General features: G+C 46.0%; 1 protein-coding gene across 1 annotated transcript in view; it reads left to right on the top strand.

The window, feature by feature from the left end:
* FRMD7 (FERM domain containing 7) overlaps positions 1 to 19,962 on the top strand; it is a 71,665-nt gene that overhangs the window by 49,187 nt on the left and 2,516 nt on the right. The window contains exons 10-11 of the mRNA XM_068247898.1: positions 1,759 to 1,827; positions 1,915 to 1,990. Coding sequence (XP_068103999.1) covers positions 1,759 to 1,827; positions 1,915 to 1,990 — 145 coding nt within the window. The remainder of the gene's footprint in view (positions 1 to 1,758; positions 1,828 to 1,914; positions 1,991 to 19,962) is intronic.

The following is a 19,962-nucleotide window of genomic DNA, read 5'->3' as shown; positions in this document are numbered from 1 at the left end:
AAATGAATCGCCCACCCAAGCGCCGGGAATCGGAAAAAAAAAAAAGATTCCTCAAAAACAGCCCAACGCGGACGGACGTGCGCGGGGAATGCAATGTGAACAAGGCCTAAGTGAGACTTTACTACTTCTTCATTCTCTGAAAACAAGCAGAGAAGGTGGAAGCCATAAAGTGAACCCGAGGGCAAGGTGAACCTCAGTTTAAAAAACAGATAGTTACCTAAGAAGATCCTGTAGAGGCTTCCTGTGTCTTCCTTGCCCCTGCTGCTGCTCGCCGGGACCTTCTAGAAATCCGGGTCGCATCCCATAAGCTCATGTCGGATTTCTTTGGAGGGTCCACGAGTGACAATGGTGGTTTGGAGGATGGCATGGTTTCTTTCTTCCTAGGTAAGTATCCATTCTTTGACTTGAGGTTTGCTTCAGGTACACTTGAATTATTCATTCAACCCAGATTAGAAACCCATAAGCAACCAGTCAAGCCATCCAGCAGCACCTCATTACCAGACTTTCCATAGTGTGTGTCACAAACTTTACATTTGCAGAGATTTGAGGATACCTCTCTATAATGTAAATTAATTGCATACAGTTAAATAGTTGTAGATAAAGCTGGGCTTATTATGTGGTCTGCTGCGTTTGTTAAGCAGCTCTGGTGGGGGAGGGATTTAGTAAGGCAACATTTGTTTGCAGTGCAGCAAGTGTGTGGGATCATTCCTACCAGCTAATCTTGTGATATACGGTACTTGACTTTATTCACTATAAACAGGTCAGAACTATGGTATGTCAGGACTGGAGGCAGTCTGGAAATCCATAGAGTAGGGGGCAGATCTTAATCTAAACCTTATACATTACTATAGAGGTACTTTGGCCCTCCTACCCATGCGCTGAAATGCAAGTTGGCTGATAACGACCGCCTCAGTCGATAATCAGACATGTGTGGAAGCCAATCCCCAACCCACGACCGATCCGCCAGGCGGATTTACTCACCCCCAACGATGCCAATCCCCCTTTCCCCCTCACTGCTTGCACCGTTTCCCCGCCTGCCGCACAGCTCACCCTCTTCTTCATAGCAACAGTGTGTGGTCAACTACACAGCTAACACGTGTGTGTGCAGCCCGACCTAGCGCTGTCGCCCAAGGGGATCAGGTCCTAAACTCCGACTGGTGACATCCGTCAAAGGTGTATGCACACCATTAATGTTTAGACACCTTTCCTTTTACATTTCTGCTGATATAAAGTGATGACAGTGACAGCTCTGTTGTTTCAACCCTGTTAACTCAAATAAGTGGAGTGAAATGAAGTGTAGACAACCAGAAGACAGGCCTTTTTAAAATTTGCTACCACTAGTTTAAAGCGTGTCAAGTCTCTATTCTCTGTCATCTGTATTAGATAGTAAAATACAGACTTGAGCGCTAGCTGGCTGTGACATGTGGGCAGGGCTGTGACGTGTGGACAGGGCTGTGATGCGTGGGCAGGGATGGGACAATGTGGGCAGGGCTGTGATGCGTGGGCAGGGATGGGACAATGTGGGCAGGGCTGTGATGCGTGGGCAGGGATGGGACAATGTGGGCAGGGCTGTGACGCGTGGGCAGGGCTGTGACAATGTGGGCAGGAATGGGACAATATGGGAGGGTTTGGAGCTTAAGTAGAAAATGTTGTTCCTGAGAAGAGTCAGATGTTATTTAAACAAAATTAGATGTGATGTGCTTTGGGTGGACTAATCCTTTCAGAATTGTTGTATAACAATAGTATTCTTTCATTTAGTGGGAGAACCCAAAAACAACTGTTCGACTCCTGGACTAAAGGAAAAGCAAAGAATCTCCCATTTGAGCGGTAAGCATGTTTATGTTAAACTAGAATTATACCAAAGTGCTAATGGTAGCTGCTGGTCAAGTGAATGTTTTCCTTATGTAATTCCAGGAGACACTTTCAGGCCAATCTCCATGAAAGGCAATGCCGATCCTCCCCAGACCTCCTGACTGAAGTGGCCAGACAGGTAGGATTTACATTGTGCACTGTGCCATTATTCTGTACCACTTTGCAAGGACTCTAATGGGCCATTAACCACTAGCCACGTTTGCGGCAGTATTGGTCCTTCTAAAAAATTAGCATATTGTGATAAAGTTCATTATTTTCTGTAATGTACTGATAAACATCAGACTTTCATATATTTTAGATTCATTACACACAACTGAAGTACTTCAAGCCTTTTACTGTTTTAATATTGATGATTTTGGCATACAGCTCATGAAAACCCAAATTTCCTATCTCAAAAAATTAGCATATTTCATCCGACCAATAAAAGAAAAGTGTTTTTAAAACAAAAAAAGTCAACCTTCAAATAATTATGTTCAGTTATGCTCTCAATACTTGGTCGGGAATCCTTTTGCAGAAATGACTGCTTCAATGCGGCGTGGCATGGAGGCAATCATCCTGTGGCACTGCTCAGGTGTTATGGGGGCCCAGGATGCTTCGATAGCGGCCTTAAGCTCATCCAGAGTGTTGGGTCTTGCGTCTCTCAACTTTCTCTTCACAATATCCCAAAGATTCTCTATGGGGTTCAGGTCAGGAGAGTTGGCAGGCCAATTGAGCACAGTAATACCATGGTCAGTAAACCCTTTACCAGTGGTTTTGGCACTGTGAGCAGGTGCCAGGTCGTGCTGAAAAATGAAATCTTCATCTCCATAAAGCCTTTCAGCAGATGGAAGCATGAAGTGCTCCAAAATCTCCTGATAGTTAGCTGCATTGACCCTGCCCTTGATAAAACACAGTGGACCAAACACCAGCAGCTGACATGGCACCCCAGACCATCACTGACTGTGGGTACTTGACACTGGACTTCAGGCATTTTGGCATTTCCCTCTCCCCAGTCTTCCTCCAGACTCTGGCACCTTGATTTACAAATGACATGCAAAAGTTGAGCAACAGTTCATTGCTGCTTCTCTGTAGCCCAGGTTGGGCTCTTCTGCCGCTGTTTCTGGTTCAAAGGTGGCTTGACCTGGGGAATGCGGCACCTGTAGCCCATTTCCTGCACACGCCTGTACACAGTGGCTCTGGATGTTTCTACTCCAGACTCAGTCCACTGCTTCCGCAGGTCCTTCAAGGTCTGGAATCGGTCCTTCTCCACAATCTTCCTCCGGGTCTGGTCACCTCTTCTTGTTGTGCAGTGTTTTCTGCCACACTTTTTCCTTCCCACAGACTTCCCACTGAGGTGCCTTGATACAGCACTCTGGGAACAGCCTATTCGTTCAGAAATTTCTTTCAATGTCTTACCCTCTTGTTTAGAGGGTGTCAATCAGGGGCACCTCTAGCCAATTTGTCACTCCAGGCAAGAAAACCTGTGGCGCCCCCCCCCCCCCCCCACCACGAAAATAACCATATTATAGAGATTATGGAAAGTGGGAGTCACAGGAGGGAGAATTAATGGGAGAAATATTTCACAATGGGGGTCCTGTTTGACAGGTGCACACTGGGAAAGGAAAAAGCAGGAAGAGAGGAGGGAGGGGAGGAGTATGGAGCACATGGTAAGCTGGAACTGAAGCAGAGCAATCAGGAGGGCATCCAGAGACACAGGAACTTTCCATGGCAAGTCAGATTATCATGTAAATAGTGCTGTACAGTGCTTCCCTACCTCTGCTCCTGTTACTGCAGCTGCCATCATTATCTCAACCTGGACAGTATGACTATTGTCTGTTCTGCTGAATAATCAGCATATGCTGTGAGTGACAACATATATGCTGATAATCAGAATGATTAATCATTAATTCTGGGCAGCCAGGGTTTGTACATGACTATGTACTCTGTAAAGTGCTGCAGAGGATGCCAGTGCTATATAAATACATAAGAATATGGTAGGACATTAGACTATGATGACTGTGGTAGGATTAGAGTGTGAGCTCCTCTGAGGACAGTCAGTGACATCACTATGTACTCTGTACAGTGCTGCAGAAGATGTCAGTGCTATATAAATACATAATAATAATATAGTAGGACATTAGCCTTTGATTATGGCAGGATTAGATTGTGAGCTCATCTGAGGACAGTCAGTGACATGACTATGTACTCTGTAATGTGCTGCAGAAGATGTCAGAGCTATATAAATACATAATAATAATATGGTAGGACATTACACCATAACTATGCTAGAGATTAGACTGTGATCTCCTCTAAGGACAGTCAGTGACATGACTATGTACTCTTTAACCTCCTTGGCGGTAATCCCGAGCTGAGCTCGGGGTATGCCGCCGGAGGTCGCCGCTCAGGCCCTGCTGGGCCGATTTCAATTCTGTAAAAAGCAGCACACGCAGCCGGCACTTTGCCAGCCGCGTGTGCTGCCCGATCGCCGCCGCTCCGCGGCGATCCGCTGCGTGCAGCGGCGAAAGAGGGTCCCCCCAGCCGCCCGAGCCCAGCGCAGCCGGAACAAACAGTTCCGGCCGGCGCTAGGGGCTGGATCGGGCGGCTCTGACGTCAGGACGTCGACTGACGTCCATGACGTCACTCCGCTCGTCGCCATGGCGACGAGGAAAGCGAAACAAGATAGGCCGCTCATTGCGATCGAAAGTACGCTTCCGGAGCACCCTCTAGTGGGCTTTCATGCAGCCAACTTTCAGTTGGCTGCATGAAATATTTTTTTTTTAATTTAAAAAAAACCCTCCCGCAGCCTCCCTGGCAAAATAAATAAACCGCCAGGGAGGTTAAAGTGCTGCAGAAGATTTTAGAGCTATATAAATACATAATAATAATATGGTAGGACATTACACTATAACTATGGTAGAGATTCGATTGTGAGCTCCTCTGAAGACAGTCAGTGACATGACTATGTACTCTGTAAAGTGCTGCAGAAGATGTCAGAGCTATATAAATACATAATAATAATATTGTAGGACATTAGCCTATGACTATGGTAGGGATTAGATTGTGAGCTCCTCTGAGGACAGTCAGTGCCATGACTATGTACTCTGTAAAGTGCTGCAGAAGATGTCAGTGCCATATAAATACATAATAATAATATGGTAGGACATTAGACTATCACTATGGTAGGATTAGACTGTGAGCTACTCTGAGGACAGTCAGTGACATGACTATGTACTCTGTAATGTGCTGCAGGAGATGTCAGTGCTATATAAATACATAATAATAATATGGTAGGACATTACACTATGACTATGGTAGGATTAGAGTGTGAGCTCCTCTGAGGACAGTCAGTGACATGACTATGTACTTGAAAGTGCTGCAGAAGACTACAGTGCAGAAACCCCAGCTAAGGTTTTCATCCCACCTGATGACAATCCAAGGTTGCGGAGGACAGCAAGGGAGCGATCAGCCAGAAGGGGACTGGAGAAAGCCCTAAGTATGTATATTTTTTGTTTTTAGAGGTTTGTCTAATATATTGTTCAAACGTGATGGTGAGTCGGAGTAACCATCATGTTTGAACAATACAGTATATTAGACAAACCTCTACAAAAAATATACATACTTATTGGTGAGGTCCCTTTAAGTCCAGTGTGTTGTGATACTCATGATTATAACTATAGAAGGGGGAAAAGGATGAGGACTGCACTGGTCTTAAAATTAATAGTATCAGACTGCAAAAAAAAAAAAAAAAAAAGATAACACATACCGTGCTTCTACAGCCTGTCACGTCTCTGATCGTGCACAGGCTAGCTACTCTGTTCTGCTTGACTACTTGCTCCGTTTCCCTGAAATTAAAAAAATGCAGTGCCAGCACAGGGAAATTGCATGTGTTCTCACCCCAGCTGGATCTGGATGTTTTACTAGGGAATGTAAAAGTTATGTCACGTTGCAGGAGAATCTTAAAAGTTACGTCACATTTACAGTTTGAGGAATACCTGCTGCTGGGGACATTACAAGAATGAACCCATAAAAACATCCTCTGCCAGACTGCCACATGTGCGTGTGCCCCTCTCTCTCTCCTCTCTCTCAAGTTACTGCTCCTGCAGATGGACGGAATGTAGTTGTGGGGGAGGGCTTGTCGGCTTCCTTTATCTTTTCCATTGGCAGGAGAGAGAAGCCATAGCGATTAGCGAAAAAACGGAAAATTGTATACTTACCTAACGGTAATTTTCCTTTCCTGGTGCATCTCCATGGCAACATACTACTGGGTTAACTCCGCCCTCTTAACCCTACCAGGACCATGACTATAAGAAGCTTTACCTGCAGGCCTGTGGCCATTCTTTTGAATATTATCTCTCCTCAGCAGGGAGGGTCGTATGTTGCCATGGAGATGCACCAGGAAAGGAAAATTACCGTTAGGTAAGTATACAATTTTCCGTTTTCCCTGGTGCCTCCATGGCAACATACTACTGGGATGTATATCGCAATAATAACTTGACAATGAGGGTGGGATATGCTGAAACAAACACATCTTTATTTACAATTTGCAAAAAGCAAGTCAAAGCAATTTTTACAGCATTAGGTAACTGACAGTACAGCTTTCCCAAATTCGGCCGTGGTTAATGCCATTGGATCCACCTGGTAATGGGATATAAAGGTATGTACTGTCGCCCAGCTAGCTGCCTTGCAGATAGTTTCCGGTGAGACTTTTGAATATGCAGCCCAAGATGCTGCTATTCCTCTTGTCGAATGTCCAGAAATTTGTTTAGGGGGTTCTAGCCCCCTGGCTTTATACGCTCTCTGTATAAGTTTTGCTATCCAGGTCGACAATGTTCGAGTCGATGCTTGTTGGCCTTTTTTATATCCTGATGGAATGACAAATAATTGATTTGTTTTCCTGAACTCCTTTGTCTTTTCCATATATATTTGAAGTATATTAGAAATATCCAGTGGATGACATACTCTGGTTTGCTGATCTGTAGTCTGTGTAGCAGTATCTTCCTCGAGAAACAGTACTGGTAGTGATATCTCCCTATTGAGATGAAAGCTTGATACTACCTTTGGAAGGAATTCAGGACATGGTCTTAAGACCACTCGGTCTCCAAAAAAGGTAGTGTAAGGTTCGTTAACACTTAACGCATGTATTTCCGATACTCGGCTTGATGAAGCTATTGCTATTAGAAATACCGCTTTTTGTGTCAGATCTATAAGCGAACAGTCCTCTGTAGGCGTGAATGGTGATTGTTCCAGAAATCTTAATACCAGGGGAAGATCCCATTTGGGGTAAAAAGTCTTTTTTGGTGGTCTTAATTTTAACACTGCTCTCATGAATTGTTGTACTAGCGGTTCATTGGCCCATTGTGTTCCGGAAAAGGCTGTTAAGGCTGACACTTGTCCTTTAATTGAGCTTAAGCTTAAGCCTAAATCTACTCCGGTTTGTAGGAAAGTCAATACATCAGCCACCGAAGGGTGTTCGGGATTCCATTGGTTTTGGAGTGAAAATTCTACGAACTTCTTCCAAATGTTACAGTATTGTTTGTTAGTCGAAACTTTCCTTGCACATTGTAGAGTTTTAATGACCTGCTCAGGAAAACCTAAGCGTGTCAACTTCCTCCTTTCAGTTTCCAAGCCGTCAGATGTCACCTCTGTGGACATGGGTGTAGTATTCCCTGTTGTGTTAACAGATCTGGAACTGGTGGTAGAAAGATTGGATCCTCCACCGTCATCTGTAACAGTAGCGGAAACCAGGGCCTCCTGGGCCAGAATGGTAGTATTGCAATCACTGTTACTTTCTGGAATCTGAGTTTGTGAAGAAATCTCGCAATCAATGGGGTTGGGGGAAAGGCATACACCAACTGTGGCCATTGCTGACTCAATGCATCTATCCCCATTGAACCTTGACACTGGTATCTTGAAAAGAAGTTCAGTACCTTGTTGTTCAGATTCGTTGCAAACAAGTCCATCATTGGTTTGCCCCATCGTAGTGTAATCTGATCGAATATCTCCTTCTTCAGAGACCACTCCAGATTGTTTGGTGTCGATCTCGATAGGAAGTCCGCCAAAGTATTCTCCTTCCCTGGAATATAAAATGCTGAAAGACTCTTCAGATTGCGTTCTGCCCAAGACATAATTTCCTCCATTATCCTCATTAATGTTTGGCTTCGAGTACCTCCTTGTCTCTGGAGGTACGAGACCACCGTCTTGTTGTCCGAGTGTATACATAAAGCCTTGTTGAACGTCTCGTTCTGGAAGCATCTCAAAGCTAGGAGGACAGCTGTGAGCTCTAATTCGTTCGATACTACCGGTCGTGACCAAGACCATTGTCCCTGTACTGCACGATCTCCACATACTGCGCCCCAACCTGTGTTGCTTGCGTCTGTTGTTAAAATCAATATTTCTTCTACTGTCAGAGATGTGCAATTTTGGAGATTGCCGCTGACTTTCCACCATGTCAACGAAGTTCTCATTGATGTCGTTATTCGTATCGACTGTTGATAATTCTTCTTCTTCCATTGTTTCAGGAAGCCAATTTGAAACGGTCTCATTCGCCACTTGCTCCATCTGACTAGCGGTATCGTTGAAGTTAGTAGCCCCAAGATCTTCAGACATTGTCTTGCTGACATGCGTTTTACCGCTTGTGTTGCTTGAACGTTTTGTATAATATTCAGTATTTTGTTTGGTGGCAAACTTACTGTACTGTTCTCTGTGTTGAACAGTGCTCCTAGGTACAGAAGTTGTCTCGAAGGTGTCAGCTGACTTTTTTGACCATTTATCAGCCATCCAAACTCTGTCAGAGTGGTCAAAACCCTCTCTCGATCTTGTATAATTTTTTCTGTTGTCTGTGCTAGCAGTAATAAATCGTCTAGATAGCTGTACAAGCGGATTTTTTGTAGCCTCAGGAGCGATACTAGCGCCTGCAGAATCTTTGAGAAAGTTCGAGGTGACGTTGATAGGCCAAAGGGTAGTGCTGCGAACTGAAGATGTGCTTCCTGTATTGTGAACCTTAGAAATTTTTGATATTTCTGATGTATCGGAACATGAAAGTATGCGTCGCGAAGATCTATCGAGATCATGTAGTCTCCTGGCTGTACTGCTGTAATTATTGATTGTAGAGATTCCATCTTGAATCTTTCCACTTTTATATATTTGTTTAAATATCTCAGGTCTATGACCGGTCTCCACTCTCCTGTTTTTTTCGGGACAAGAAATATGGGTGAGTATACTCCCTCGAATCTTTCTTGCATTGGTACATGCTGTATCACTTTCTGAGCCAGTAGATTTTCTTTGAATTGAAGCAAAACTGTTTTCTTTAGGTCTGATGTTGGCATTTTCGTTGGATTGAACCTTACCATAGGCGCCGTTTTGAATGACCAGGTGTGGCCATCTTTTATTGTAGACAACACCCATGGATCCTGAATGTTGTCTTCCCACACTTGTTTGTATTCTCTTAGACGTGACCCCACTGGACATTCGTGGGGTGGCACATAGTCAAAAAGACTTCGCTTGCATCTGAGAAGTGGCTGTTGTGGACTTAGCTGCTCTTTGGTTGTTAGCCGAATTGACTCTCCACGATCTGCGATAACTCTGACCTGGTCTGTAAGTTTTCGTGTCTTTATATTTTGCTTGAATTTGACCTTTTTGAAAAAATCGTTGTCTTTTCTTTTTGTTTTCCTGCGGAATTAAGGTAGATCTTCCACCGGTCACACGTTTTATTGCTTCATCTAATTTCTCTCCGAAAAGATTATTTCCATCGAACGGTATTTTCACCCACATCTGCTTCGAGGTTGGGTCTGCCGACCAAGGTTTTAACCAAAATGCCCGTCTTGCTGTTATAGAGGATAACATTGTTCTTGAAGATGCTCGTATTGTATCAATTGCTGCCTCGCTGACGAAATCCGCCGCAATCTTTATATCTTGCGCCGCTGCCAAGATTTTTTCCTTCTCTCCGCCTGCATTCACTATATCTTCTATATTTTTCCCCCATGCTTTGATGGCCTTTGCAACGGACGTCAATGCAATAGCAGGCTTGGTAGCTCCTGTTGATGAAAAGTATATCTTTTTCAGGTCATTATCGATGCGTCGGTCTAATCCGTCCCTGAACGTGACCGAGTCTTCCATTGGGAGAGTCAGATGTTTAACTAAGTTTGAAATTGAAGCGTCAACTGCCGGACAGGTTGATAGAAATTTGGCTTCCTCTTCCGACACCGGATATAATTTTGCCCAGCGATTCTGAAAAGATGGTTTTCTATCCAACTTTTCCCAATCATCTGTCATTAATTCTTTTATTTCTTCCATTAGGGGAAACGACGCACTTTTCTTTTTCAAATGTGGATAATATTTCCTCACTTTGGCTGGATCTACTTCTGCCTCTTCCCAATGTATTGCCGTTTTGACCGCTTGAATAAGTGGATCAACTAATGCAAAGTCAAAGTTTGAAGAATCATTTTCTTCCTCCAGTTCCTCCTCATTGTCTTCTTCTTCATCAACATGTGAAGGTTGGGAGCCTGTTAATGAGGTGGTTCCATGCTGTGTAATAGTAGTATTCTGTGATTCTGTAGCCGGCGTAGCCCTGGCTGCCATTTCTTCCATCACGGTCTGTTTAATTATTGCCACTATACTGCTTGGACTGAATTGTTGTTGCTGCTGTGCCGTGGCACCCTGAAGATCCGATCCCACTGTTAAACTCCCTCTGTGAGATGGTCCAGGTGACTCTAATCTCCTATAGCTTGACTGTCTCGCTCTTGATCGATCATCATGATGATGTGTGTTGTCTTGACGCCTTGAAGGCGAGCCCCTGGAGGATCTTCGGTGGGGTGATCTAGATCGTGATCTAGTTCTTCTATCTTTTGATCTTCGTCTCTCTGGGGATTTACGAGATCTTGAAGAGATAAGATAAAGATAAAGATATCACTGTTAGTGACTGTATCTTTAAGAGGTAAAATTACCCCCTCCTTTTTTTTTTTTTTCTCATACCCTTTAGAGGATTTCTTTTTGGCTGACTTCCCCATCACTTGATGCGATCTTTGCAGCTATTAGGGCACAGTACACACTCTGCGATAGGCAGGGAGGAAGAGAGATACAAAAAGGCAATTTTTAGGATCAGAATTAGATAATAGCATAGATAAGAAAGGGATTACAAAAAGTGTTAGCTTACACAGAATAATAGTAAAGCTTATTCAGACTCCCAGCAGCTACTCTCCGTCCTCCACGCTGTCCAGCGTCTACTGCGAGCTACGCTGCCTTCCGCGCATGGCCTTTAAACCTATGGCCAATCAGCTGCGCGGACACACTTTCCTGCCCCTAAGTAAGATGGCGCCCGCTCATCCTGCCCTGTTCCCTCCGGCCAATGGGCGCCCAGAATCAAGCGTGACGCACTTCCGGAATTCCGAACAGGGCGGAAGTGACATGCGCAATGGCCGAGCGAGAACGCCGACCCGGCAAAGCACATGGAGCCTGGCTGCAACAAGAAGCGCAGATAGGAAAAGAGGACAATCATAAGTACAGTGAGTACACCCTGCCTACCTAGCCATGTGTACTATGCCAGCCATTTTATGTACCATATCTACCGGATTTACCAGGTATCAGGCACTGGGGATACAAGCCATTAGATACTATGGAAACATGAGTAATTTGGTAAACATATACCTGTTTTGGAGTGTTTTTGGGAATATTAGGCTCATTTAGATGCCGCATAATCCAAATATAGGGGAAGGGTAACCCCACTCACATCTCCAACATGTTCCAATGTATATGGTCCTTATGAAATCGATGTTCTGTTGTCCTGCATGATCCTGTAGAGAGGACAAAAAAAAGAATGGCCACAGGCCTGCAGGTAAAGCTTCTTATAGTCATGGTCCTGGTAGGGTTAAGAGGGCGGAGTTAACCCAGTAGTATGTTGCCATGGAGGCACCAGGGAAAGAGTATTATTGATGAAGGGAGGGATCGAGGGCGGGTTCGGAGAAGAAAGCCTACTTCTGGCTCTGAAGTCGGGGATTAGCTTGCTTGAATGCCTGTATCTCGAAGCGCACATGCACATTGACAATCTCGCCAAATGAGCATCTATTTGGATGGATGGCTGTCCCAAAAGGACGAGCAAAGCGGACAGCAACAATTCGGGTAATTTTAACGGATTGTTGGCAACACAGAGCGGCAAACTGAAGACACAGGTCACCTCCTCTCCCCCTCCTCCTGTGCCAGTGTCACTATTCTGTCCCTCATGGCTGCTGTACATGTGTGTGAAGGCTTCCTGCTGCCTCACACACAACTCCGGTCTGTCCACCCCCTGTAGTGCAGTGTGATTAGCGGCAGCTGGAGTCTCAGGGGGACGCAGAGGACATGGCGAACTTCAGCCTGTGTGAGTAACCAGCACATCACCCTAACTCTTCTGGCAAGGGGGCAGAATTAGAGGCGGCGCCGCAACTCAGTAAACACTGTGGCCACTGATGTGAAGAGGGGGCGGCCTTAGAGGTGAAGGCGTGGAGCAGAGCTCTGTTTCTCCCTCTATTGGCTGGGGGAGTGTATGTAGGTGGGGCTGTGATCTCCCTCATCGCTGGAGTCCTCTTGGCACGCAATAAATTATTATGGAAAATGTGTTTACATAGCGGCCGGCAAGTGGCCGCAGCTGCGCCTGGTGACATGTCCAGCGCCCCCAAGCGGCCGCTTGTAGTGCCTGCTGGTTTAGGCGCCCCTGGTGTCAATGATGGCCTTCTGGACAGCAGTCAGGTCGGCAGTCTTACCCATGATTGCAGTTTTGAGTAATGAACCAGGCTGGGAGTTTTTAAAAGCCTCAGGAATCTTTTGCAGGTGTTTAGAGTTAATTAGTTGATTCAGATGATTAGGTTAATAGCTCGTTTAGAGAACCTTTTCATGATATGCTATTTTTTTGAGATAGGAATTTGGGGTTTTCATGAGCTGTATGCCAAAATCATCAATATTAAAACAATAAAAGGCTTGAACTACTTCAGTTGTGTGTAATGAATCAAAAATATGTGAAAGTCTAATGTTTATCAGTACATTACAGAAAATAATGAACTTTATCACAATATGCTAATTTTTTGAGAAGGACCTGTATATCTACGCCCTGTGGGAAGACTGTTCCCATTCCACGGATGTAGATACTTGTCGTCTATGTGTGGCATACACGAATGCGCATGCCAGCATACCCCTCCCCTTCATGGTGGTGTACTAGTACTCTGATCAGTGAATGGGAACACAGTTCCCATTCACTGATCTAAGTGCCCATGATGATCAATGGCCACTGGCATCAATGAGATGCTATGGCCATTAATAAAACAAAAATAACACATGCACACATTACTTCCTGTTAGCAAACTGACAGTACACCCAGGAAGATAACGTGGGGGGACATCTTGTGGCCAAATAGTAAAATTACACCTACATACACTTTTTGAATAAAAATACACACATGTAACATTAAAATTAACTTGTTACCTCCCCCACTCTCCCATAGTTACCAAAATAAAACATTTGCATAATAAACATTTTAAAAAATTACATAAATAGTTACCCTTAGGGATAACAATTTTTTTTAATATGTATGTCACGAGGGTATATTATAATTATTTTTACAAATAATGGCTTGTAATTTGTCGCCATACATTGTACTAGGGAAATATTTTAAATGTTGTAATGACTGGGACAAATGGGTAAATAAAATAGGTGGGTTTTATTCACTGCAGCATGCGTTCTGCAATTGCAAAAAAAAGTGCTGCTAGTGGGCTCCAGGCCTTACAGCGTTTACTTCTGCAGTTTTAGATTCATTCCAAATAAGACTGGGTGTTGAAATAAGTGTCAAGTTATTGCAGATATGAAACTTGTAGCAGCAACAGATTAGCTCCACAACCTTCCAGTAAGGGTAGGTTTAGAGATATTTTCTAAACATGCCTAGCGGTTTTTGGAGAGATTTCATATATTGTTACAGTAAAGCTGTTACTGAACAGCTTCTGTAACAAACGCTTGGAAAACCGCTCTGATCTAGCGTTCTCTTTTTAGAGTGGTTTTCCACTTTCCTATACTTTAACATTGAGGCAGAAACGCCTCAGAAATCTGAAAAATGCTGCAGCCCCCGTGTTTGAGTTTGTGGAAAAAACAAACCACTCTGGTGTGCACCAGCCCATTGAAATACATTACCCAAGCAGTTTTCAAACCGCTAGCATTTTTAAAAACGCTCCAGAACCGCTCTGGTGTGCACCAGCCCTTACACAGGCAGGTAAATGGTGATGGCAGCCTTGTAGTGCAGACAGAGATGCCATGGAATGAAGGAAAGGCAGGCCACACTCAGGAAAAAGCTGTTCTTTTTTTATGAAGTCAAATCCACATAAAGTATTAAATGGCCCAAGAAAAGCCAACACGCTTCATATGGGTAAGTCCTTAAAATACACCTGAAGTAAGAGGAATATGGAAGCTGCAATATTTATTGTCTTTTAATCAATACCAGTTGCCTGGCAGTCATCTGCCTCTAATATGTTTAGCCATAGATCCTGAACAAGCATGCAGATTAGATGCTGTGACTGAAGTCTGACTGGATGCATGTGTTGCCAGTGCACACCAAAAATGCGATAGCGTACTCGCAAACTCTCAGTGCTTTTTGAAGTGATTTTTTTCAGAGTGATTCTAGGCATGTGCCTAGCGATTTATTAATCATACCTAGTGATTTTTGTGGAGTGTTTTGGTGGAGCAATTTTTATTTTTTGTTACAGTAGAGCTGAAACTGAACAGCTTCTGTAACAAAAACACTTGTAAAATTGCTCTGTTCTAGTGCTTTTTCAGAGCGATTTTCCACTTTCCTATACATAACATTGAGGCTGAATCGCCTCAAAAAAGCACAGAAATGGTGCAGGATCTGCGTTTGCGATTGGGAAAAAAAGCACATCACTTCGGTGTGCTCCATCCCATTCAAATACATTAGCCGATCGCTTTTCAAAGCGCTAGCATTTTTAAAAGCGCGCAGAAGCGCTCTTGGTGTACTGCAGCCCTGATTCAGATACCTCTGCAGACAAAGAGATCAGCAGGAATGCCTGGCAACTGTTATTATTTAAAAGAAAGTAAATATGGCAGCTTCCATATACCTCTCAGTTCAGTTTGGACAGTCAGGGCCGGCGCTACCATAGAGACAAAGAGGGCAATCGCCCCAGAGCATGTAGGGACCCCAAAGGTGTCTCCTCCCATCTTAACTGTGGCTCCCCAGCGACTCTGCAGAGTCTTTGACAGGGTAGCGTCTCACCTGCTCTGGCGGGCAGGTGAGACACTACACTGACAAAGACTAGAGATGTCGCAAACCTCCGATTTTCGGTTCGCGAACCTTCGCGGAAGGTTCGGTTCGCGGAAAAGTTCGCGAACCGCAATAGATTTCAATGGGGAGGGGAACTTTGAAAAATAGAAAAAATTATGCTGGCCACAAAAGTGATGGAAAAGATGTTTCAAGGGGTCTAACACCTGGAGGGGGGCATGGCGGAGTGGGATACACGCCAAAAGTCCCCGGGAAAAATCTGGATTTGACGCAAAGCAGCGTTTTAAGTGCAAAAATCACATTGAATGCTAAATTGCAGGCCTAACGTGCTTTCAAACATCTTGCATGTGTATACATCAATCAGGGAGTGTAATTAGAGTACTGCTACACACTGACACACCAAACTCACTGTGTAATGCACCGCAAACAGCTGTTTCCGTAGTGACGGCCATGCTGGACTGGTGCGCACCATGGCGAGAGTGCAGGCTGTGGCGGTTTTCAAGCCCATATGGTCGCCGGGCTGTGGTAGCTCAATGATAGAACAACAGTGACTGTCCAGCTGATCAAATTTGGTCTGACCACAATGAAGCAACGACCTTATTATCTTTGGTGTGCCACCCCCACCCGAGACACTCAAATAGCCGGCGGTCATTGCTTCATTGTGATATGCAAGCCCCTTCACCGCGGCAAGGTAATGATCACGAAGGGGGATGGGCACATGTACATGCCTTTTGTTTTTTTGTTGCAGCCGCCCGCAGTGCAGCCAGAAAAATTAGGCAGGCATGTACACGCACCAGAAAAATTAGTGTAGCGGCCGCTGCTAACAGCGGCCTTAAAAATTCAGGAATCCGCCTAGAGTCCTGGACCCTGTTGGTGGTGGCGGAGAAGGCAAGCGGCCTGCAGGCAAAGATGCTGTGTGTGGGGACTGACTTGGTCTTCGGTCGTGCAGTAGCCCTCCGGGATCCATTCCTCATTCATTTTGATAAAGGTCAGGTACTGAACACTGTCGTGACTTAGGCGACTTCTCTTCTCAGTACCTATGCCTCCAGCTGCACTGAAGGTCCTTTCTGACAGGACGCTTGCGGCAGGGCAAGAGAGAAGTTGTATGGCAAATTGGGACAGCTCTGGCCACAGGTCAAGCCTGCGCAACCAGTAAGTATAGAGGAGAGAGAGGAGATGAAGCCAGCACTGCTATTCAGGTAATTTATTCAGCGGATAAAAACATGAACACTTACAGTCAGCAAGGTCGGATGCAAAGCGGAAGGGTGGGCGCCAGGTCTATATCCCCCTGCGGACGACCGTTTCGCGCCGCTGGCGAGTTGCGGTGAACAAGCGCCAGCGGCGCGAAACGGTCGTCCGCAGGGGGATATAGACCTGGCGCCCACCCTTCCGCTTTGCATCCGACCTTGCTGACTGTAAGTGTTCATGTTTTTATCCGCTGAATAAATTACCTGAATAGCAGTGCTGGCTTAATCTCCTCTCTCTCCTCTATACTTGCTCATTTGCCACCTAACAGCCTGTGCACGCTTTTAAAGGAATTACTCCGCTGCAGTCCTATGCTGAGAGTCGAGTCCAGTCCCCTGCTGTTATTTTGAGTGTGCTGGAGCCTCATCTTTTCTACCATTCACTGCGCAACCAGTAGTCCAAGGGTTCATCGTCGCTTTTCGCAGTGTCTACATCCACACTCAAGGCCAGGTAGTCGGCTACCTGCCGGTCCAGGCGTTGGTGGAGGGTGGATCCGGAAGGACTATGGCGAGGAGTTGGACTAAAGAACGTCCGCATGTCCGACATCACCCTGAGATCGCTGGAGCGTCCTGTCCTTGCCTGCGTGGACTTGGGAGGAGGAGGGTTACTGCCAGTCGTACCTTGATTGCGTTGTGCAGCCACATCACCCTTAAACGCATTGTAAAGCATCATCGACAGCTTGTTCTGCAAGTGCTGCAACCTTTCCGCCTTCTGTTGAGTTGTTAACAGGTCCGCCACTTTGTGCCTGTACCGAGGGTCTAGTAGCGTGGCCACCCAGTACAGGTCATTTTTTGATACGGGGGTCCCTCAACAGGCTGGACAACATGAAAGAGGACATCTGCACAAAGCTGGATGCAGACGTACTCTCCATCTCCTCTTGCTCTTCCTCAGTGACGGGACGCAACTCCTCTTCCTCCCCCCAGCCACGAACAATACCACGGGAACGTGGAGCAGCAGAAGCCCCCTGTGACGGCTGCCGCGGTTGTTCTTCTTCCGCCGCCTCTTCCTCCTCCACAGAAACACCTTCCTCATCATCACCATCATCAGAGTCTGACTCCTCTCCTTCCCCACACGACTCCTCTTCTTCTTCCTCCTCCTCCCCCCTCTGTGCTGCCACAGGTGTTGTGGGAACATCGGGTTCGGGTCGGGTTCGGGTGTAAATGGCTCCACGACTCCTGAGTCCACGACTCCTGCTGCCGTAACTCTTCTCGTTCACGCTCCTCCACAGCTGTATCCACCACTCTACGCACGGCACGCTCCAGGAAGTAGGCGTAGGGGATCAAGTCGCTGATGGTGCCCTCATCGCGACTCACCAGTTTGGTCACCTCCTCAAAGGGCTCCATGACCCTGCATGCATTTCGCATCAGTGTCCAGTTGTTGGGCCACAACATCCGCATCCTCCCAGATTGTGTCCTTGTACTGTAATGATACAGGTACTGGGTGACGGCTTTCTCCTGGTCTAGCAGGCGAGAGAACATCAGCAGGGTGGAATTCCAGCGAGTCGGGCTATCGCAAATCAGGCGTCTCACCGGCAAGTTGTTTCTACGCTGAATGTCCGCAAAGCGTGCCATGGCCTTGTAAGAACGCCTGAAATGGCCACACAACTTCCTGGCCTGCTTCAGGACGTCCTCTAAGCCTGGGTACTTGGACACAAATCTTTGCACGACCAGATTCAGCACATGTGCCATGCAGGGTATGTGTGTCAGCTTTCCCAAATTCAACGCAGCAATGAGATTGCTGCCGTTGTCACACACCACGTTGCCAATCTCAAGCTTGTGCGGGGTCAGCCATTGCTCCACCTGTTTGTTAAGAGCAGCCAGGAGAGCTGCTCCAGTGTGACTCTCCGCTTTCAGGCAAGACATGTCTAACACTGCGTGACACCGTCGTACCTGGCATGCAGCATAGGCCCTGGGGTGCTGGGGCTGTGTAGCTGGAGAGGAGATCGCGGCACCAGCCAAGGAGGAGGAGGAGGATGACGACAGCGAAGCGGTGGTAGCAGGTGGAGAGGAGGTGGCTGGAGGCCTGCCTGCAAGCCGTGGAGGTGTGACAAGTCGGTCCGCTGCGCAGCCACGTACTCCCTGCTTGCTGCCATCGGTCACCAGGTTGACCCAATGGGCTGTGTATGTAATGTAGTGGCCCTGCCCGTGATTGGCAGACCAGGCATCCTTGGTCAGGTGGACCCTTGACCCAACGCTGTGTGCCAGAGATGACACCACTTGCCTCTCAACTGCACGGTACAGTTTGGGTATGGCCTTTTGTGAAAAATAATTGCGGCCTGGTATCTTCCACTGCGGTGTACCAATGGCCACGAACTTACGGAAAGCCTCCGACTCCACCAGCTTGTATGGTAATAGCTGGCGAGCTAATAGTTCCGCCACACCAGTGCATGCAACAAGTGTCAGTTTGACACACAGAAAAAAAAATATGTACAGGATGAGCTCTAAAAAGAGCTGTTGCTGTTGATGGGTGCTTTAAAAGCAATAATAGTCAGGAGCAAGCAAAGCAGCCTAGAACCTAACTAATCTGTCCCTAGGAGAAAAAGTCTGCAGCAGCTGTCCCTATCCTCTCTTTAGCAGGCACACGAGTGGGTGTAATGGCCGCCGGACCCTGCCTTATATAAGGGGGGGTGGGGCTCCAGGGCTTAGTGTAGCCTAAATGGCTACAATGTGCCTGCTGACTGTGATGCAGAGGGTCAAAGTTGACCCTTATAGTGCATTATGGGGCGAAAAGAAACTTCCGCAAAAGTTCGCCGCGAACCCCCTAAGTTCGCCTGGAACCATTCGCTGGCGAACCGTTCGCTACATCTCTACCAAAGACTCTGAAGGGACTCCAGGGAGTACAGTTAAGGTGGGAGGTGATTGGGAGGGAGCGTCCACAGTCACTTCAGGGGCCCAGGAGGGAAATTTGGTTGCAACAAAGAATCCCTAATGCCGCTTTTTGGCTGTGGGGTGTCTTTTGGGGGGGGCTGGGCTGACTTTGCCCTAGGGCCCCGGTGTTACTAGAACCGGCCCTGTGGACAGTTCTACATAGATGACATGAGAGATACTTGGCTGATGAACAGCATGCAAAGAACTTTCTACATGTTGGGATTAACCACTCTGTGCAATCAACAGGGGGAGGAGAATATATGAAGGTTGGTGGGGCAATTTTTCTTCTCTTACACAAGGATACTTCAAGGCAGGTCAGGACTGTAGTAACTAACAGGTTTCTATTACAGTAGCTTTGTGTATGAGGGGTGTAAGAAACCTTTCATAAATAAAGTCTGGATTTTGCAAGAGTTTTCATAAATCTTATGGAAATAACTGCAGGTTTCCCTTCATCTTGTCCTTTTGTGATTCCCAAGCAGAGCGCAGCAGTTTTAGCAGCCTCCCCCCCCCCCCCCCCCTTCTTGTGAATACCTGCTTCCATAATCAAATGCATCACAATCAGGAAGCAGCAAAGCAAATAATGTGACCCACATTTGAGACAGATTTTTAAGGTACTCGCTAAGATAAATTACATTTGCTAAAACTTGGACCACTATTGCCAAAAATTCTAAAATTCATAAATATAAGATTTTTTTTGTTGCACAGTAAAATGCACTATAAATTACTTTTTTCTTATGTTGCTGTCAGCCAGTC

Source organism: Hyperolius riggenbachi, chromosome 8 (assembly GCF_040937935.1).
Source record: "Hyperolius riggenbachi isolate aHypRig1 chromosome 8, aHypRig1.pri, whole genome shotgun sequence".
In the NCBI taxonomy this organism is placed as follows: domain Eukaryota; kingdom Metazoa; phylum Chordata; class Amphibia; order Anura; family Hyperoliidae; genus Hyperolius; species Hyperolius riggenbachi.
The sequence above is the reverse complement of the archived record's forward strand: the minus strand, read 5'-3'. Positions and strand labels throughout refer to the sequence as shown.